The sequence below is a fragment of the Psammomys obesus genome, unplaced genomic scaffold, assembly GCF_907164565.1.
Source record: "Psammomys obesus unplaced genomic scaffold, mPsaObe1.curated_primary_1811, whole genome shotgun sequence".
Taxonomy (NCBI): Eukaryota; Metazoa; Chordata; class Mammalia; order Rodentia; family Muridae; genus Psammomys; species Psammomys obesus.
Genome location: NW_026596091.1, coordinates 9,766,715 through 9,789,414, shown reverse-complemented (window position 1 = coordinate 9,789,414; position 22,700 = coordinate 9,766,715). Strand labels below are relative to the sequence as shown.

The window sequence follows — 22,700 nt, the reverse complement described above, 5'->3', positions numbered from 1 at the left end:
TTTCTGTCTGTAATTGGTTGAATCTGTGAATGTAGAGCCTCTGACTACAAAGGGCTGTCAATAGCATCTTTCCCCCCAACAAATTCTGATTTAAGGTGGATAATTTTTCTCAAGGCACAAGAAAACAGGCAAAGCATGGTTTCTTGTTTCGCTTAACTTGGGTCCATTTTTCCTTCTTTAACAATGAATGTGTGCATATATGTGTCTGTTTGATGATGAAAGGTATAGTGGCTGTCAAAAATCACACAAAAAACCCCATTTTCATACATGATCTTCTTAGATCCCACATTCTACCTTTTTGGAAGATATTTCTGAGAGTTACTGATTACTTTAGCTATTGGTGTCACTATCCATTCACCTACTGATTATTTTTGCATGTTGATCTAGAGATAGGTGTTGGGTCCCAAAACTCAGAAAGTCTAGATCAGGTGTTCTCCCCCTGTGGATCCCAACACCAAAGAGACCATTGGACAACACAAATATTTGCATTGCAATTCATAACAGTGCAAAATTCCAGTTATGAAGTAGCAACAAAAATTATTTAATGGTTGGGGGGGTCCACAAAATGAGGAACTGTATTAAAATGCCTCAGTGTTAGAAAGGTTGAGAATCACTGTCCTGGATGGTAGTCACAATGAACATTGTTCAGAGTTGGTGCTGGTAGCCATTTTGTTTCCATTAGCTTGACAGTGACTATATGAGGTAGTTGAGATCATTAACCCCATTTCACAGGAGAGGAGACTAAGACCAAGAATTGAGGACTGTCGGGTGGCAAGGATACAGACTGAAGTCACCTGACTCCAGAGTATATCTGCCTAAGTAAGCAAGATACCACGTTTAGTCCTTGGATGATGTGTGCAGGCACTGTGAGTCTCAGCAGGATGAATTAAATCTCATATATGATTTAGTCTTTCAGATGTTCCAGGAACTATAAAGGCCATTTTGCATGCCATGATAAATTCCTGTTACTCCATCCATTTCCATCTACTGACTACTTAGAAGAGCAGAAATACCAGTAGGTGCCATGGATTCTGGCGCTAGTAGAATAGAAATCTCCAGCATTAGGAGATTTGGATAAGAAGTTGTTTTGTTTTGTTTTTAAAAATTCAGAGAGATAAATTTCTCTAGGTAATGAACTTCAGAGCTAGGTTCAAGTTTGTTACTTAGAAAATTTTAACTTCCTAAATACAGAAAGCAGAAATTATACTATCTTATCTAAAAAAAAAAAAATTCTTTAGTGGAATATAACAGACCTACACTAAAGTAACCTATTAGCTCTTTGTTACAAAATAAGTAACTCTAAAATAATTTCAGTGCCTTATAGAGACAAGGAGCAAGTGGCCACTAGAGACATAAAAATCTAAGGAAGTATGGTTTTCTAGACCACAGTGAAGAATTGCTGCTTTCAGCCAGACATGCAGCACAGCGTAGCTATAAAAACATGTACCTGGAGCCAGAGGTTTGATGACTTAGATTTGTCTCAAGGTTATATCACAGAGCCTTCATCTTTAACCCACCTCATCATTCTGCCCTTTTTAGCAAGCAGGGGTCTACTTTGTGGCTTCAGATGAGCTGTGAATTGTGTTTACAAAGTGATTAAGTTCAAGGTATGAATTCAGTGGAATGACAAGGGACAAAGATGTGTTGGTTAGTTTATTGTCTACTTGATACACGTTAGAGTCATTTGGGAAGAGGGAATGCCAACTAAGGAACTGCCTACATCAGACTGACCAGTAGGCAAGTCCTTGAGGGGAAGGGAGAGGAGGATATTTTCTTGATTAATGTGGGTAAACCCAGCTCAGTGTGGCTGGTGACACCCTTGTGGGTGTCTAGGAAAGCAAGATGAGCAAGCTGGAGGGAGCAAGCCAATAAGCAGTACTCCTCATGGCCTCTGTTTCAGTTCAGTCTTTAAGTTCCTGCCCTGGTTTCACATAATGACAGACTATGAAGTTGAAGTATAGGCCAAATAAGCCCCCTTTTTCCCTAAGTTTCTTTTGGTCATGGTATTTATCTTTGCAATAAAGCAAAGTAGGATGAGAGTGTTGATGGCTAACCTTTCTATAGGCATTAAGACCTAATTTGGTCTCCTACATTTCATCAAAGGCTGCTGTGTTAAACATGGTTGGACAGCTTAAGGCCTGGTATCTTAAGGTCACATAAAAATGCAAACAGACTAGCATGACATATTTAAGAAGTCTGATGAGGCAAAAACTGGACACCGAACAGGAAGTCTTCATTTGGCAAATGAAAACACAACCTTGGATAGAAACGGACCCTCAAGATGTTTAATTAGTGCAGCATATGAACTATTTTGGGGGCAAGAGATGTGGGACCGACTTCCTTCCTGGAGGTCTTTATGTCTTTAATGAGAGCTAGAGGACTCCTAAGCTGTGTATTCAAGTCAAGCTCAGTCTAGCAGGATAGCGATGTAAGAGCAAAGGTTCCTGTGATCAGTACCTGGACTGTTACAGGCTCATAAGACTGCCCAGAACTTTCCTCTCAGTTGTCTCTGGGTTTGAAGTCTTGATCAACTAATTAACTAGAGCCTAGTCCTCCTGCAGATAGATCCTACAGCTACTAGGTGTATAGTATACTCGGATCCCAAGGAATGGGAGGCATGTCTACAGTTCACAAATAAGAAGGCAGAGACATGGCTGTTTCATCAACTTGCCCAAAATCACAAAGGTACTAAGAGGAGAAGGCATAGCCAGACACACTCCTGGCCCATGCTCATTGCAAGGACAATCATGTTTAGGATACGATAGTGTGATGTTCTGGTCTTACCCTGTCACTTATGCACTGACTTCAGCAGTTCGTGCTGAGCTCAGGTAAAATAGGCTTTGAAACTGTATGCAAGCTGCAGACAGGTGTTATCCTAAAGAGGAAAGAAGCCACTGGCATGAATCTGAAGTGTGCATCTAGATACAAACTTTCATTCACAGACTTTAGGGAATGTCATTGGCCCTTACCAGATATGATGGGAAGTTCAGAGATATGATGATAGTAATTGTACAAATGCTGAGAAAAAAATTGCCCCAAAGTACAAGATAATGTTCCCATCCTCAAGAATCTTAAATTCCACTACTAAAGTCAAGGGCAATGCTCACTAAGCAGAGCAGACAGCATAAGACAGTATATGGCCTTGGCCAAATGTCTTGGGGAGATTTAATCGTCTTATAAAAATATTTTTTTCACATCTCACATAACATACATAATTTAACACATGGGAAGCATTCCTTCCCTATCTCTACCAAGTGCACATTGCTATTGAGAAACCTGACCCCATCCTCTTCTGTTCTCTCTTCCCTCCCCCATTCTTTTATTTTTATAGAATGGTTATTATAAGATTTTATTATCACACTGTGCTTCGGTGGGTTATTGAAACATCTGTCAGCTTGCACTTAGACTTTCTTATATTTTAATTTGAGTGCTTTATTGATATGTTTCTGATGTGTATATGTATGCACACACAGAGATATATTTGTATTTGTTCAATATCATTAATCTCTTTGAATCAAAAAGGTATTTTTTTAATTAATCAGGATTGCAAATGCATAATGTCATACATGTATTTACAAGTGACTGAATTTTGTTTCTATTTACACTGGTATTTTTAATTTTAATAACAGTGAGTCTAGAGAGATGGCTCAGTAGGCAAAGTATTTGATGTACAAACAGAAAGCCCTGAGTTGAGATTCCAAGCACCCACGTATGAAACAGAAGCCCAGTGGGATGACAGATAGCTGTACAGGAAGATGCCTGGGCTCTCTAGCTAGCCAGTCTAGTCAAACTGGCAAGTTGCAAGTTCAGTAAGAGACCATGTCTCAAAAAAAAGAAAAATGAGGTGGGTAATGATGGAAGAAGACATCCAGTGTCAACCCCTGGCTTCCACCTGCATGGACACATGTGTGAAAGACACCTGCATACCATTGATCATAGGGACATTCACACGACTATACACACATATACATCTCTGCTCCACAGAGAGACAGACTGCCCTGCAACCAATACACACACACACACACACACACACACACACACAGAGAGAGAGAGAGAGAGAGAGAGAGAGAAAGAGAGAGAGAGAGTTTTAATGTATACAGCTCACAGATCATCAGTTCACCTATTTAAAGTATATAACCTAGTGTTCTTATGCAGTTTTATGCATTTTCCCCATATTAGAAATTCAGGAACCATTAGTGTCCATTTCCCTCTCTCTATACCATCCCCTACTACTTTTCTTCCTCCCAATACTCCCGGTAGTGTTCCACTTTCTGTCTCTATGTCTGCTTATGCTAAACAGCCATACATAGTCTCTTTCTGGCTAACGGATTATTGTTGCAGGATATTTGATCACACTGTAAACCACTAGATGGTGTTTTTTACTGGAAAAACCTGTTTCTAGTTGTGTTGTGGCTCAGCACTAGCACACACCTTTACTACAGGAGCTTTCTGATTGAATATTGTAAGTAGGATTAAATAAAGTCAATCATAGGTCAAGAGGCAGAGCAAGCAACCAGTTAAGAGGGAATGAATGTAGGAAAAAAAAAACAGAGAAAGATGAGGTCAGGAGGACAGATAGAGAGATGCACAGGAAGTAGAAGGGAAGGAAAATCAGTTTGAGGGATTTTTGAGATGGTGCTGTAGAAGAGAGCTTCTTTTTTGGGATGTCAGCTGAGGAGAAGGTCAACTGGGTGCTTTCTCTGCCTCTCTGAGCTAGCAGGCTTTCACTCCAGCATCTGGCTCCCGAGTCTTTATTGGTAAAATCGAACGATTGAGATTTTGTTAAAAGCAACAGATTATGTGCTCGTTATCTAACAGCTGTGAACACTCTCCAAGCCACCCATCCTCTGGATAAACACCACTCACTCGGGTGTTCTGTGGGATCCCTCTTTATTAAACATATGCATGTGTCCATACATGGTTTGTGTCTCAGCATCTGGCTTATTTTACTTCACATTCTTTCATCTAGGTTTACTCACATCCCAAATGTGAGGATTTCATTTTCCTGCCTGTACAATGTTTTATTTTGAATGTATTTTATCAACCCATGCTTACATTGATGGTCGATTCCACATCTTAGCTGTTGAGAATGGTGCTTTGGTACACACCAGAGGGCAGCTCTGGCTTCGATGGACTGATAAGCTTGCCTTTCAATGGGAAGCTAGGTCTTTTTCTGTGACGCCGGAAGCCCTGGTTCTTCCTTCTGTCCTGTGTGTGATGAAATTCTATGGTGTGCCTTGGTATCACCTTCCATCCATTCTGCTGGATTCTGATGATACCCTTTGCGATCTGCAACATCACGATTTCAGTCCCTAGAGATTTCATCTTTATCAGGTCCTGCCTCTGGCTATCTCTGTATATTCCTGAATCTCTGTTGTTCAGATAGTGAACCTACTGGGTTCAAAGTTTACCTTTCTTACCCTTTTTTTTTTTTTCTGTTGCTCATGATTTGAATTTAGGATTTTCTTTGTGTGTGGGGGCAGATTCAGTTTTGTGCTTCAAATACTTCATTGTGTACTTAGCTATGACGGTGTATTTATGTCCTCATTCTTTTTTCCGTGTCAGCAGCCCCGTGTTCTCTCTTCACAGACATGCCAGGTCATCTCTCATTTTTTTTTTTAATGAACTGTATGCCCTATCTCTGAAGGTTTGTCATGGTCACTGATAATTTCTTTTGTTTTATCTTAGGTCTGATCCTCTTACTTCCTTTATTCTGTCAGTTTTTCTTTCTGCCTTTCATTTCCTTTCAGTTTAGCTCTCTGACTATGTTTGGAGAGCCACTGAACACACGTGGTGCCAGGCTTACTGATTTGGTTGGAGGATACCTGGGGGAAGAGCCAGCAGTTCGTTCATTTGAGGGTGCCAAAAGCCACTGTCTGTGAATCTTTTTCTCTTTAACTGGCCATTGTTCCCAGAGAGAATTTACCATTCTGTTGTGCATGTAGGCAAACCTAACCTCTACAGCTAAAGCCATGAATGCAACTGGTCTGATTTAACATTGGCGGACCACACAGTGGGTAGGGTTCACGCAGGAACAGTGTCAAGGGAAACGGTGAGTTGCCCCACTTGGGCACAGGAAGAGACCTAGCCTGAGCTATTCTCACACTTCTCTTTGTAGTCCTCATCAGCTCTCGCCTTCTCAGGTGCCTGACCCTCTAATCTTAAAGCCTGTTCACCATTCTGGGACATGCTTGATGCTGGCAATTCCTTTGAAGACACCTAGGATACAACCTTCCCTCTCTTCCGTATCTCCCAAATGCTCTCTGTTCTTCAAAGTGCTGCTATATCTCATCTCTTTCACTCCCTCTCCTTTTTGTCTTTGCAAGTTTCTGTCTTAAAGATATCCCTTTAGTCTTTACGTTTGACTTGTATGGGAGCAGAGATACATCCATATACCCGACCAGTCAGTGTTGATGGTCGGCTCTAAGCTCCAGCTTTCCAGCCTCTAAAGTGAAGGGCGGGGGTTGTCTGTGAATTGCACATTCTCTGAATCCATAGCATTTAATAGAGGTCACGTGGCATAGAATGCACTCCAAGAATTATGCAAATCCAAGCTCCAGGGAAATGACTGGGACATGAGTCACCAAGTGAATCCCTCCTCCTCCTCTTAGACAGGCCTATGACATGGTGTGGAGTTAAAATAAATGGTGAAGAGAGGGGGAGAACACTGTGAGTGAGTATTTGGCAGTGGGTAACCAAAACAACTGGGAAAGTGGACCTTTTGAGAAGTAACAGGAAGTACAGCTGTATGTTTACCAGGTATCTTTGCTTGTTGCAGAGGGCCTGAAAATGCTGAAGCTGAAATTTAACCGCAGTGAAGATCATTACTCCAAATAGCACCTATTTTCATGGAATTATACTTGTGCATTGTTTCCTAGACTGCTGTTTCTTGAACTCACTGTGTAGTCTAGGCTGACTCTGAACTCTCAGTTCTTATGCCTTTGCACCTTGCATTCCAGGATTCCAAGACTGTGTTGCCACAAGCAAATTAATTTTGAACATCTTGTGTTTTTCTTCAAAATGAATTGAGAGGGAGGAAAAAAAACCCTCAATTATTTATTTTCTACAGAAAAACATATGATAATCTATTCTTAAGGAATAATGATGAATCCTTAGGTATAATTTTGATGTCTGTTTTTGTATGCTTTTATTTTCCTTTAGGTTTTATTACTGTATGCATATAACCTGAAGCCCCTGAAGATTACGGATATTAAAGTATCTACTGGTAACAGTGTGTGTGTTGGCAATTTCTGGCTTCCACTGAACAGGCAAGTAAACTCCATTCTCTAGAAGCCAGCTGGGGATGATGATGGATAAACATTAGTCTGGGTAGTAGAGAAAGAAAAGAACTTCCAGAAGGCAGAGCAGGAGAGCTCAGAGTCCAGAGCGGAGGGCTCAGCCTGAGCTGGGCAGTGCTTTGCCTCCAGTACAGGTGAGTACAGCCACAGGGGCTTCGAGAGTGGTGTCAGAACATTTGCACAGTACTTTTCGTAAGGTCTCAGATGTAAGGGTTCAAGAGGGGGACTGAGGCAAGTTAGTTTTTGAAATAAGAGATTCTTTAGGGAGTCATTAAAACTCTAAGTAAAGACAGCGCAGCAGGGGCTCTGAGGGCTATTCAGGCCCATGAGAGTAAGTGGGGTCCCTTCTTATATTCAGAGACACAGGAGAGGTGCCATCATGTGGTCAATGAGTAGTCCATAGGACACACTTGCCTTTTCTACATCTACTGAAATGACACCTTGTCAACGCAATAAAGACTTCTTCTACAAACTGATAGCCAATGCTATACTGAATGGGGAAAAAAAAAACACTCAAAGCATTTCCCCTAAAATCCACAAGACAAGGATGTGCATTCTACTCTTATTCAAAGTCCGTTAGTCTGTGAACTACAGCAATAAGACAAGAACAAGAAAACAAAAGCATGTAAATGGGAAAATAGGTCAAATTACCCTATCTGCAAACAATATGCTCTTGTGCACAGGAGACCAACCTTAAAGACTCCAGGAGAACAACCTTGGAACTGGTAAAGCACTTTTAGCAGAAGATCACTGCTAGGAGTTACCACCATACCCAATTTCAAGTCATACTGTAGAGGCCATGGTAACAAAAACATGGTACTGGCACAGTCATGTGGATCAACGGAACAGACAAGAACACCCAGAGTTAATCCAAGGCAGCTGCAGTCACCTGAATTTTGATAGAGATGCCCAAAAAACATATTAGAGAAAAGACAGAGTATTCAACACATAGTACTGGGAAAACTGGGTATGTGCGTGAAGGAGAAATTTCTGAAAGCAGGTCCACACCTCTCACCCTGTCTAAGAAATTCAACCTTGATAACTCCAAAACTGTTAGAAGAAATCAGTGGAAGCACTTCCATGTGTAGATAGAGGCAAGGGTTTTTTGAAAAGGACTCCAGTCACTCAGGAAATAACATAAAAAACTGGCAAGTGAGAGAGTGTGAAATTAAAAGTCTTCTGCATAGCAATGAGAACAGTCACAGAGTGAAGAGACAGCCTTCGGATTGAGGGAAACTTTTTCACTGCTATGTACTGGGCAGAAAATTAGAATCTAGAAATAAGAAACTAAATGTCCCCCAATCAATCAATCAATCAATCAATCAATCAATCAGTTTAGGCTAAAAAAGTGTGTGTGTGTGTGTGTGTGTGTGTGTGAGAGAGAGAGAGAGAGAGAGAGATGTTTGTAAATGAAATCAAAACTCCACTATCTCTGTTCCCTCTGTACCCAACCATATTTTATATTGTTCCCAAATTAAACCCTCTGTTTTAGCCAGGCCTATTCCTCTCGTTCCATGAAACAGGAAAGTTCTTTAATATTTGTTTTGTTAAATCGGTTGCTTTTACCAAGTTTTTGTTTTTTTTTTGTTTTTTTTTGGTTGAAAATGTTTGAACTTAGCTAACTCATCTTCAACTCAATCGCTCACTGCCCTGGCACCTTCAGCCTCTATTTGTTCCGTTGTAAGAGAAGAGTGATGACATCCTCTTGCCTAGCTTTCTAGTCCTCATTAGCCTCAAGTGTAATGACAGATGAACAGGCCGAGAAGCTGGCTGACAGCATAGGTGTCTGCTGGTGCTCGCTCTCTGCCCCATGAGGCACCTGGTAAAAGCTGTGTGAATAAAGACCCAGAGCCTCATTTCCCCCAAGAGTCTTGTTCTTGCCCCATGCTTTTCAGATCTCAGGGCTTTTTGGCCTCCTCAAGAAAGAGAATAAAACAAGAGCTGTCTGGAGGGCCAGCAGACCTCCAATTATTCAATCAATATTCTTCCTTTCCCCCTCTTCCCGTTAAAGCAAAATGATGGGACAACTAAGCACATGTCATATACCAACACATGAAGCAACAATATCAGGACATTTGCATTTACCTTCTAAACCTTGACATGCTGTAGGTGTTTAATATTTTTTTTTTCAGAACCACAAGATGAACAAAGGATAAAACCCGCAGAGTAGAAAGGCACCAATGAGAGGCTACTTTTAAAATCTCAATTAAATTTAAACTTAAAATTAAAACTTTTAAAATTGTCATGTTGATGATCAACAGTAAGCCACTCAGATAGGGACAAGCCCTTGTCACTGAGCTCATCTCGGTGGGTATGGTTTCCCCTGACCCAGGACAGTGCCTTGTGCTCTGATAAGTACCACTGCTGTTCATGCACTGAAGACAAAGCTAGTGTTTCTACAGTAGAGAAAACAGGCAGAGAAGACCCCTCTCTGTGTTCACCTCCTCTTCTGCTAAGTTCTTCTGTGGAGCCACATGTTTTAGTTGTTTTTCTTACAGCCACAGAGAAAACATCCATGTTTTTGGTAATCTGCAAATAAAAGGTCTGATTAGTTCTAAGGGGCCTTTGGGACCAAAATCAAGTTCTCTGTCCGCTTTCCCTGCCTTTAAACCTCAAGTCACCATCTCTCTTCATCAGTGTTTCTGCTTCCAAGTGGGTCCTGTCCTCCAGGCACTGGCAGCCTAGGAGAGAGAATGCTCAGTCATTAGGGAGAACTCTCATAGCCTAGACAGGATGTAGATACTTGTCTATGGGGTCAAGGCAGGAGGTCTGGACTAGACATTGGTCTTGGCGGCAGAGAGGTTGAAGAGAGTAAGCAGGAGTGAAGCCAAGGCTGTCTGGAGAAAGAGGAGGGGCAGGGAGTTAGGCTGGTGCAGCTGGGGGGACTGAGCCTAGTGGACACATCCACCCTCACCTTGATGTCGTTCTCTGTAAGCAAGGTAGCAGAAACCCTAGGGAGATGTCAGGGCCTCGTGGCTGAGCAACAGAATGGAAAGTATGAAGCCAGCGTATTTTGCTGGCTAGTGGGTCACTATTAAGAGAGTGATTTATCCTGGGCATTTGTTTGACTCTGAAGAAGGCATTACCGTCTCTAAGTTCCAGATAACCAGGAACAGCCTGAAACTCATTGTCTACAGCTAGTTTATTCTTATTAAAACCTGAAGTATTGTGGTGGAAAACTGTGCATTCATTTGAGGTGCTGAGGGTTGACTCCAAGGCTTTGGACATGCCAAGACATCTCTTTATACTCCAGTCCTATGTGGTGTTTGAAAAGTCATGAGAATTCTCTCTCTAGGCATTAGAATGAAGAATGGGGTTCAGCACACACTCTTCCCTTTGTGTGCTATTTTACAGCTAAACATGTACAAGTACATTGTTTCTTCCTTACAAATGTTCTGTGGATTATGCAAAGTGGATCGTATTAGTCTAGCGTTGCCATAAAGAAATCTAAGGGTAAGAAGCTACCTGACTTGCTGGAGGATCTAGGGACATTGGTCAGGTTCCCTGTGAAGGTGCTGAGAGTGACTCACTGAGTCCTGACTCTCTCTCTCCAATACACCAGTTTTTCCTGCATGATTGGACAGTACCTACTTTTTTTTTTTTTTTTTTTTTTTAGTACCTATTTCTTAATGGGCAAGTTTCCCAAGAAACTTAATGACAAGTCTGTGTTTTAGTTGTTACCTTTTAACAGAAAAATGAAATGCAGTAAATATAGTATATAGTAAATATATGAAAATTCTCACATATCTATATCTATGTGGGGGAGGGAGTACTATTCTATTTCCTTATAGACAGTATATATATATATATATATATATATATATATATATATATATATATATATAAACACAATACATATGTGCATGCATATATGTATATATACTGTGTATGTATGTATGTATGTATTGTCAATGAGGAAATCAAATAGTACTACATGTCACAGGTAGAGAAACTGTGGAAGTTGTGTTTCTATGTATACTGCACCATTCTGCTCTTTGGATCATCTTCTCATTTTGCATAATAATGTCCTTCCCTGAGAAGAGACATGCATATTCCTCTGTTCCTGTAGGGTGAGTCACATAGGGCCTTGCAGGTGGACTGCTTAGCCTCTTCACACGACCTTTGACCTCCATTCAAGCCCCTTGAAGTTGCCCATCAGCATCACCACTGCCTTCTATGCCTCCTCTTTGGCTCTTTTTTTTCATCTTTCATAATTTTCTTCCTCTCTCTGCTTCTACCAGCCCCCTACAAAACATACACACAAATACACAGGCACACACATGACATAGACACACAAACACACACATAGACATACACAACAGACAGAGAACACACACATAAAGACACACATACACATAGGCACACACACATCTCTGAAGTATGAACTCATTGACTGGACTTTTCAAGTTCTTGCTAACTTGTCATAGTTTTTACCTGTGTCAACAGAACAGCCATAACTTGCCATCAAGATCTGCATTAAGAGTGAATCTTCTGTAAATGGACTGCAGTTTTATAAATATTTATTTTCATAATTCAGAATAATTTTAGCATGTATCTTCCTGTCACTGTGCCCTTATCCTGTTTTAATGTATATCAACTTGAGAGGATAAATAGACATAAACATTATGAGTGTGTTTCTTTGCTGTATCTTTGCTCATGTCTCTTGAATGAAGGAATAATTAAATAGATGATATTTGGGGAGTTTGGACACTTAACTGTTAAATAAAAAAAGGCTTCACTCAGAAACCTTATTGAATCTAAAACAATACCCTCTTGACTTTTCAAATAAAATACATATTATGTGTTTGTTATTTTTAGAGTCATCTTAATTCACGAGAAACTATCTAACCTTGCACAAATAGCTGAGATATCATTGCCGTCAGTTCCTGAAGTTTCTTCCAGTGAAAGCGTATATGAATCAATAGTATCTAAAGATGAACCAATTGATACAGACTTGGAGGTGAGTACATTGCTGAATGATGGGAAAATGAACTTGCAATTTCGGGATGGGTCCCATCACACATAGTTATTTGTGTTACTGTTTTCTTTGTTGGAACAGGAATAGGCAGCTAATCTTGAACTTTGTGATTCTCCGACTTTTAATGTTCGTTCTTTATGCTATCAGATATGGACTAACTCCTGTGTGTACATGTGTATTCACATGCACCTGGATATGAGGGAGTATTGCATGTGTGTGCACATTCATGTGGAGATCACCCTCAAGTATCACTCTTCAAGATGCTGTCCCCTTTGTTTTTCATGGCAAGGCATCTCACTGAACCTGGGGCCCACAAATTAGGCCAGATTGGCTGACCAATGAGCTTCAGGAATTGTCCTGTCTCCAGCTCCCAAACACTGGGATTACAAGCATGTTCCACCATAGTTGGCTCTAATTTTTTTTTCATGAGTTCTGGAGTTCAAACTCAAGACTCCATGTTTGTAAGGCAAATGCTTTACGAACCCTGGTATCTCTCCAGCTCTGGCCCAACACGCATCCTGTGAGGGAAGAAAGGGGGCAGACCACACACCTGCCCTTTGGATTTTCATCATGTCACTTGAACTAACATTTTGTTGGTCAAATAAGACTCACACTGTCTGTGACCATACTCTCACTACCAGGTTGGAAGCAGGAAATCCCGAAATATTACTGTAATGGTGCTAATGGCAGTCAGGAATAATTACTGTTTTCTTGTGTCGATTTTAGATGCTTTTGATTTTCTGTTTGGATATTTTATGGTTTGTCAAACTTATGACCCCCTTCCTCTCAACTTCCTTCCCATTCTCTTCTGAATACTTTCACATCACCCCATGCAGTGGAAACCGTATCTAGTGCATCTGCTTTTATGGTCCAGTAAAAAGTGCTAAGAGCTGGGGCAGGAAGACCTTTGGCTGTATTCTTTTCTTATAGACTTGGCTTTCTTGACTATTTTTTTTTAATCCTTCACTACTTCCCACTCATTATATCTATTTTTCGGGTGTTCATTCATAGATTTTGACTCAAGAGCTCAAACTGACGGCATCCTGTCTCAGTGTCATTCTCTTCCTACATACCTAATGTCATTTAAACTAGACTGTTCTCAGAGCCACTGCTGTGTCTGGTTCTAGCCCTGCCCTTGCTGCTTTCCTGGCTGAGCCTGTATCCTTCAAAGCTACTGCCTTGCTTTTCTTCTCTGCAAACTTTCACAGGGTCTTTTCTTTAGTTGTAGTCTAGGAGATCTTTTGTTTTCTTAAGCCATTTGGCCTGGTGAATATGTAACCAGTTACCAATAATAAAACATTTTAATTTTTAAAGAATAATATTTACATGGCTCTTCATTTTCTTATTTAACACCTCTATGAGCTTTTAATACATGAGTGCATAAAAACTAGCAGCTTTTCTGGTTCTCAGTTTGTTTGTTGGTATCTTCAGTCTCAATTTAATAGCAAAATGACTAAATGCATTTTCTATTATAGTGCATGTTAGCAGCCCATGTGCAAGAGGCTATCAGGCTAGCTCAGATAGCCTTTGTGAAATGCCACTCTCCTGCACGCTCCGCCAGGATCTGTAAGGAGCAGACATCTCAGACCTCCAGCCCTGCACCCTTCTCAGTGGCCTCAGATGTTACCCTGTGAATTGCTATGCTCCCTGATAAACCGAGTGTGACAATAAATCTTCCCACAGGTCAGAGAGCTCCCAGTATCTCAAGCTCAGGAGATTCTGTAGAGATAGACAGATTATACATTCCTTTCACGAAGAGCATGCCGCCCTCTCACGTCTGCTTTCAAGAAGGACTCAGCTCTCTTGAGTTGAGCTCATCTTTTGTAGTATGCTTACAATGACGGTTCTTCAGTCACAAACTTATCAGAGTGCTATCTTTGAGACACAGTCTAGCATATTTGTTGCTTAAATTACTCCTCGTACATTTCTCCATAGTTAATATATATAAAAAAATCATTTTCTTACAAATCTGCCTGTCTTTTTAGCTTTGACTGTCTGCGGCAGGAGAATGTCTATGTTAAGAGTAAGGACTCGAGACTGTGGTCTGTCATTCTGCTTTACTGCCTAGGTCAGTGGGTTAATCCTTTTCTAGGACTAATTTTCTCTTCATCTCTAAAATAAATAATCCTTTCACACACAGACAGGCTGTTTGGATAGAACCAGCACTACCAGAGTGACCCTGGTCAGCAAAGGTGTAAAATTCATCATAAGAAGACAAATGTCTGAGTCAGGGGGCTGACTGTGAACATAAACAAGTCAAAAATAAATAGGGTTGTGGGGTGGAGCAAGGAATCCAGCAGTGTGAGTTTCCTTAATGAAGCCTTACGACTTGCGCCCATGTTCTGATTTCGTGCTCTAGGGTCAACCACACCTGAACATACCCTCTTCAGTCTTGATATCCTCCTCTGTGCTTTTAAATTTGTTTTCCTCACTTAGTGTATCCTTAGCTTTAAAGTATGTTCCAGTTCCTGTTGTCTCTGTATATGAAAGCACATCACCAGTTAGAAGGAATTACATTTACTTGGAGTTGAATTAGAAAATGAATTAGTTCACAGTATTTATAAAAAATGGAAGTAACATGTATTTTTCTTTCTTACAAAAACAGCCCTTTTATAAAACCTAGATTCCAGTTTATATCAACTCTCATTGACTAAATATGTTGTCATAGCAGTTCTCACTTTGAGCTAATTAGAAGCTAACTAGGACCCTTGACGAGACTGATTCTGGAATTGACCAGGAGCTAGTGGCTTCTATATGTGATATTTTCTATTACATATTATGTATTGTTGGTAGGTTGTTGAATATAAGGATATAAATCATGTGCCTTTGGTTGCTATGTGTGGTTCAGATTTTGTTCATTCCTCCTTCCTTCCTTTTCCCTATTTTCTTTTATTATTGCCCCTTTCAAAGTCCCTAACATCCAAAATGAGCCAGGGACTTTGGAACACAGATGTTAATTTAAGGCAGATTAGGGAGGCTACAAGGCACGTGCTCAGATCACTTATGAAACCTTCTAACAGGAGCAATGGCCTGGAATGACTGAATTCTGTTTCTCCCCCAGTTTCAGCAAGCAGAACTGGTGTTTTACAACATAGGAAAGGACTAGGCTTATAGCTCAGTTAGCAGACTCTTGCTTATCATGAAGGAAGCACAAGATAAAACTGGGGGCGGTGGACCAGGCAAATCATTCTAGCACTTGGGATGTAAAGGTAAGAGATGCAAAAGTTCAAGGCCATCCTCCTCAGCTACATAGTGAGTTAAGGATAGCCCTGGCTACATGAGCCTCTGTCTCAACCAGCCAAACCAACAAAGGAACCAAAAAATAGGAAAAATGTCTTCTGTAATCCATGCTGATTTTAAGATGTAAACACATTATTTGGAATGAAAATATGTTGCCCTAGGAAGCTCACTATATGTTTGCCAAAATATATAAGTTTACTTCAGCAAATACTTACAGAATGCCTGAACAGTATAAATGGATTAATTAGTATAATATTAAAGTCCCAAATATAGAAGCACTGTGGCTGTAGAAGCCTGGAGAAAAAAATACACTCTGGTTTTAGCGTTCTCTATTCTATCTGAGAAGCCATTATTTGCACACATTTAGGGAACAGCAAGTGGCAGAGTACTGGGGAGCAGGGTAGCTGGCAGGCGGGTGGACCTGAGAGCAGCTCACTCTAACCTCCCCAGGCAGCCTGGGAGGAGTCTGTCCCTGAATGCGCATGCATGTGTGCTCAGGTGCGTGTATGTGTGTGTCCAGACTGAGAACTCCTTAAGTTCTGTGTTGTTCCTCTCTGCTTCCTCCTCCACCCCATGGCCTGTCAGGGCCATTCCACAGATGACGACTTGAGTAAATGGCGGACAGACTTTGTAGGGAAAAGCTGTGGGGCAGTCAGTCTGGGCTGGGGAGATTGGAAGAGGTTGTGTGCCTCAGCCAACAATTTGATAATCATGGCAGTGAGAACAGAGGAAGCAAGAATTGGAAGGCTGGAAAACAACTTAGGAAGCATCTCTCTTGATGTAGGTCAAAGAGGATGAGGATTCCAAGTATGAGAATTGGCTTTAGTGTGTTGGAGGTCATCTCTCATAGAAGTCATGAGTGTTCCTGTAAAGGGAAAAAGGCAAAGCCTGGTTGAGGGTCACTTCACCTCTCTGACCATTATCAAAGTCAGCAAGCTTTCCACCACATTTTGTCTAGGAATGCTGAGCTTAGCACCTCCCCAGAGCCTGCGGCAGCAAGGCCATGTGAGGTATTCAAATCAACCAATTCCAGGGTGTGTGTATGTGGCTTACCTCACAGCCCCAGGCAACACAGCATCGCTGAGGCAAAACTACTCCCGCTGAGATGGGCAGTAGAAGGCATCTATCACATAACAGTGCTCCCTTCATCTGTTGCTGAGATGATGAATGGTACATATAAAGCCATTTTGCTTGATGGCTCCTGATGAAATCACGGCAGTAACCCATCATGGCTGTTACTGAAACCGTGTGTATAGAGAAACCATACTTTAACAAGTCAAGAATCCAGTGAGAAATAAACTGGTGTGGCGCAGGTGCAGAAATGTGTTCCCCTTGCTGTGGAGGGTTGTAAGAGAGCGATCAGATAGTGCTGGACCTCCTGCCCTCCTCCCTCTATATCCTTTACCCTGTGAAGCTGAACTAAAGCTCTAATGGTGTGCGTAGCCTCCCAGCTGATTATTCTTTTTCTTGTTGCTTCCCAGGCCAGCTTACCTTCCAACAGTGGTCAGAATTACGTTTTCAAGGCAATCTGTATCATTACTCCCTCGGCCTCCTCCTAACCAATTTCCCACAGTTTAAACTCAGATCTCTCACTTTTGCGTGCTATTTGTAATGAACTGCCTATTTGTCAAGTCTCATACTTCCCCACTTGCCACAGAGAAAAAAGCACATCAGAACCCCGTGTTCCTTGATTGTCCAAGGCTTGTGGCTCATGCACCCCAGCTCACTCCTGCCTTTGTATCCACTCTTGACCAATTAAAAGATCTTCTCCTTTTTGCTTTTTAAATTTATCCTTTCACTACTTCATTGTACCTTAACATAATTGTATACAATTATATGCTATATAATGTGTATAATGTCCTTTCATCATCTCTCCCCCATTATTCTCTCATCACTTTCTCTCCCATTGAACTCTCTTTTTTTCTCATGATGTCCCTTCCTCCCTTTCATGGAGCTTTTTGTCTGTTTGTGGCTCTCTCTATTTAATCAGGGCTTACTATATTTAATTAGGGTTGTCTATATGAGCATGAGAGGGGGTTAACTGGTGAGAGTCCTGAAAGAGAGAGAGAGAGTGACTATGAGGGCTTGGGGTTAGGTGGGACATCTGTATCACCCCTTCCGAGGCTCCAGGAACATCAGGGGAGGTGGGGGGATGGGAAGAAAGTAAGAGCTGGAGGATAAGAAGGAGTCCTGTGAAGAGATGTCTTCTAACCATGCTATACTCACCAACTCAAAACAGTAGTGTCTAATGGCACAAGATCTGCACAAGACAGGTCCAACCACATTGCATCAGGGAATAGAGTCCCTACCACTCCCTGAGAGACATAAGCAATTAATTAATGGTTGCTGGGAGAGCAGAAACCTCAGTGGTGCCACCACTGGTAAACTGGCCTTCTGCTCTTTCAGGGCACAGGTCACATGAGCTCTCCTCTAGAAAGTCCTCCTTATCTTCACACTAAGAATTACTGTCCCACATGTCAGATCCTGTCACATGCCGTAACTGCGTGTGTTCTGAACAAACCATATTTGCCATGTCATTTTTTTGTGCATCCATTTTTCTCAGTAAAATCTATTTTGCGAAGCTAGAGCCTGTTTCTTCGCCTTTGTATCCCACAGTACTCTGCAGAATGTCTTGAATATATTTGTTAAATTTTAAGAATTAGCTGGAGGGCTTTTAAAAAAATTTTAAGCTCTAATTGGATCATTTCTGTGAATATGCATCTATTAAAACTTAGTTATAATGGGGCTTGGACTATCAAGGTCTATTATCATTTGCTTTTCATTTTAAGGTTTTAACCATCATGGTTCAGTTATTATTTAAAAATTAATGCCTTTTTATTATTTTATTATTTATTATATTTTAATATTTTGAGTACCAGTACTTCAGGGCTAAATACTGGCAACATTTTGAGGTAGGCATAGCTTAGCTCTGACAACCTCCTTTTTTTTTTTTTTTTAAAAAAAAAAAAAGATTTATTTGTTTATTCTGTGTGTGTTTTGCCTTTATGTATGTTTGTATACCACATGGGAGCCTATGCCTGTGGAGGTCAGAAAAGAGTATCAGGTGCCATGGCACTGAAGTCTCAGATGGTTCTGAGCCACCATATGGGTGTTGGGAACTGAACGCAGGTTCTCTGAAAGAGCCAAGTGCTTCACCAACCACTGAGCCACCTCCCAAGCACCCCTTCCCTCTCTTTTCCCTTTCTTTTCTTCAACTTTTTCTAAAAGGCATTTTTAGTGCACTGATGTTTTGCCTGCATATATGTCTGCATGAGGGTGTTAGATCCCCTGGCATTGAACTTACAGACAGCTGTGAGCTGCCATGTGAGTGGTAGAAATTGAACCCCAGTCCTCTGGAATTACAGCCATTGCTCTTAACCACTGAGTCATTTCTCCAGCCCCACCCGACCCCAGCCTCATCTTTCAATCTTATAGTTATAATTCATTTAGTTGTGAGTAAAGGAAAACAACACTGGCTAAAGTAAAATGGGCTTGGAGGGAAAGGGCAGAGACACATCTCAAAGCGTATAGTAAGCCTGTATGCAGCAGACAACCGGATAGAGCACACGAAGCTTTATGGAAACCAGAACTGGGAGCGGAAGTTGCACTCAGACCCATGGGGGGACACAGACTCTCTTTAGCCCCTGGGTCTTTCTCTTCCTCAACTCACAGCACTAACCCAGTAGCTGCTTTCTCCAGCTTCACATCTTACCTCACACCTTACATGGTCTCTCAGGCTCGTGTAGCATTGTATTTTCTCTGTGAAGCTGCAATGATAGGGAGCCTGGTTTTGTCAGCTCTGCCTGTAGGGGGGTCATCTGAGGTCAGATGGCCACACATAAGGACAACTCTGTCCCTGCAGCCAGGCCATGTAAGGCTGTTGCAGGATCTTAGATGCCATTGTGAACCCCAAAAATGTGAACTGTAAAACCGTGTTTCTTGTTTGGTGTGGTTGAACCGTAGCACACATCTTTAGTCGAAGAACTTTCTCTTTATCATAAACAGGTGATTATGCTGTGATTCAGCTCTAGCACACACCTTTAATCTAAGAGCTTTCTATACACAGGACTTAATAAAGGTAACCCTCGGTCCAGAGGTGGAACAAGAAACCAGCTGACAGGGATTAAAGAATAGGAGGGACTTTGAGTTGAAGGGTATTAAAGACAGCTTGGAGAAGAAGAAGGAACTTTAGCTCTCTAAGCTTTAGTGCTCTGGCTTTTTGGGCTTTGCGGTAGCAAGCCTGTGGCTTTGGGTCTTTTGGCTTTTTCCTCCTGGGCTGTCAGCTGAGCTAGTAAACCTTTTTGGGTTTTTTCCATTGGGATGTGAGCTGAGAAGAAAGGTCAGCTGGGTGCTTTCTCTGCTTCTCTGAGCTAGCATGTTTTCACCCCAGCATCTGGCTCCTGAGTCTGGTAAAATAGAACAGTTGGGATTTTTATTCTTTTCTTTAACAACACAGGGCCATCAGCAGACTCACTCCACTAACTTCTCTTGTTAACTGTTCTCGTTTGTTCTCAGCTGCCATCCATTCTTTTCTAATTAAGCTTCTCACTCCCAGCCCCTGTGATCTGAATCACTTCATCCCAAAGAGTTCTTCTCGATGGAAATGTCATTTCCCCAAACATTATTTTGGCGTAAATTATCATGCTTGTCATTACTCTGCAGAATATGCATCTTAACAGTCAACAGGTGTTCATGAGTAAGCACAGCTCTCATTTCTTGTTGCTACCTTGTATCCTTTCAAATAACCTGGATGACTTGAGAAAATGATTTCCAGTTCCATCTTTCACAGCCTGGGAAAAGGGTCGAGTGACATAATGTAAGACAAAAATAGTTAATAATTAATATGGGATACTTTCCCAATAACATTAGAATCACCCTGTTGCTTTCTTCTTGTTTCTAGAATATGATCCTTGAATGTTGCTCTGAAATAGAAGATCTATTTTCCAACAACAAAGAGCTCTCACCACTGACTGAGGTACGTAGCTCTCCTCTGAGACTGTGATCACAGAGACACAACATGTATCTAACTGAAGTACAGCAGACCCTGCTCCCTTACTTCATGGGCAAAAGCAGTACATGTGAATTTATAAGAGCATATTACTTCAGTTAAGAGTATTTTTTCCCTAAAACTCTTCAACTGGTGCAGCAAATTATAAAGTTAAAAAAAATCACTTCATAGCCTCCATTGTATGAAAGTCCTCTGTTAGCGTTTGGAGAATATCTAGAATTTTCTCCATGTACACACAAATTAAGAGTTTTCACATTGATGGAATAAAATTTACCTGCATGTGAAACTTGCTGTTTTGTTAACCAGTCATGTCATGGAGAAGTTTTTGTATGTGAAAAGTCTACTTGGTCATATTTAATGTCTTAAAATAGTCTCATTCATTTGCTCACCAAGCACTATAGCTCAGTACTTATTTACTTCAGATCCTGAAGTGTGGGTTTACCTATGTGCACATATAAAACAAACATATTATAAAGTTTGTAATGTTAGCCATTTGGTGTAGTGGATAGCTGTGAAGTTCAAATGCCAAGCACCTATTACCTCCACCCACCTCCCCAACTGCTTCATCACTCCAAGCAGGAACTCTATTATTGAATAATTAGCTCGCTATTCCTCCCCAGCACCCTCCTCAACTCCTGATAACCTCTGTCCTACCTTCAGTGTCCCAGTTTGCCTATTACAGGTACATCCTATAGATGGAATTGTGTCATTCTTGTCCCTTGGTATGTGGCTTGCTTAACTTAGCTAATGTTCTAAAGTATTTAATTCGCTTTTACTTTATTTTGTATTTTCTCTGTGTCTGGACGCCATATATGTTTATCCATTCATCTTACATTAGGCATTGTGTTTTGTTCACCTTTTGATTATTGCATCACATGGGGGGGGTGTTTGAGTCCTGCCTGGCTTCAAAGGGTGGGGATATGTACTTAAGAAGTGGAAATACTAAATCACATGTTAATTCTGTGTTTAATTACCTGAGGACCTCTCAAACTGCTTTTCCCCCAGCAGCTGTACAACTTTAGACAGCTGCAAACAATACTCAGGGTAAAGCTCCCATCTACATTGATATACACTTCTTTACCTTGCCATGATCCAGATGGTTGTTTTATATTTTATATCTATTATTTAATAAGGGCAAAGATATTTCACATGGGTTTTTTTTTTGACAGCTTCTGCTTTACATTTGTGAAGTAGTGGCCACTTGTATACTTAGTCATCAGATATTTAAAGTGAACTGTCAGGAAGTTTTGTGTTAGTGTTGGAGTGTGAGCTCTACCAGCAATGTGCCTCCTGCTCTTTCATTCTCTGGAATGAATTTCTTCTCTGTTTTGTTTTATCTTTCAACATGTGTGATCCAAACATAGTTCATCTTATAAACACATTTCAAATTATAAAACTTTACTTATATAGCTGCCTTTTAGTAGAGGGAGTGGACAGAATTCATCACCATCATCACCTTCAGTACCAGCAGAAAGATAAGTTTGGATTTTTTAATTGCTAAAAACTAAAAACATAATAATAATAATAAAATAAAAAATAAATGAGGCACTATACCAGGATAGGGAGTGTCAAACTGTAGCCTGTAAATAAATCTACATTGACAGTTTAAAATAATGAGTTATTGGAAAGTCATGTGTTCATTTAGTTGTAGTTTCTATGTGTTGTGCTGCTATCCCACCAGAGCTGGCTATTAAAAGCCGAATGTCTTCCAAGGCCTAAATTTTTTTTCTGGACCTTTCCAGAAGATATTTGCTGCTTTTTCTGTAGGGTCATAAGGTCATGGTTTATTAGGGTTGCTCAAGGAAAATGTCTGAAGAGATGACATCTGGAGAACCATGATACACTGTACTGTGCCTTTCATCAGCTCCCCAGCTTTTGGGACCGCAATGCTACAGCATCTACATTCGTATTCTCATGGTGCTTTATAAAATTAAGTTTAATCCCCTTTAGGTTTAAACTCCTGAATATAGTTTTTACCTTAAAAAAATCCACTTAATAATGTGTCCCTTGTCCATTTTGTAACTTATTTTGTAACTCAAGAAATGTATAGGTCTACCGAGGTAGAAAGAGTAAAACCAACCTTACATCTAAATTTGAATGAATTACTTTTGTGTGTTGGGTTCTCTGGAAGAAAAGGATGAATATAAGTTATGCGTATGTGCACACTGTGTGTCTA

At 40.8% G+C, this 22,700-nt stretch overlaps 1 protein-coding gene across 1 annotated transcript in view; it reads left to right on the top strand.

Annotated features, from left to right (window-relative positions):
• The window catches only part of Cfap54 (cilia and flagella associated protein 54), a 301,678-nt gene that overhangs the window by 256,813 nt on the left and 22,165 nt on the right, over positions 1-22,700 (top strand). The window contains exons 65-67 of the mRNA XM_055627824.1: positions 7,162-7,268; positions 12,117-12,258; positions 20,417-20,491. Of these exons, the coding sequence (XP_055483799.1) occupies positions 7,162-7,268; positions 12,117-12,258; positions 20,417-20,491 (324 nt within the window). The remainder of the gene's footprint in view (positions 1-7,161; positions 7,269-12,116; positions 12,259-20,416; positions 20,492-22,700) is intronic.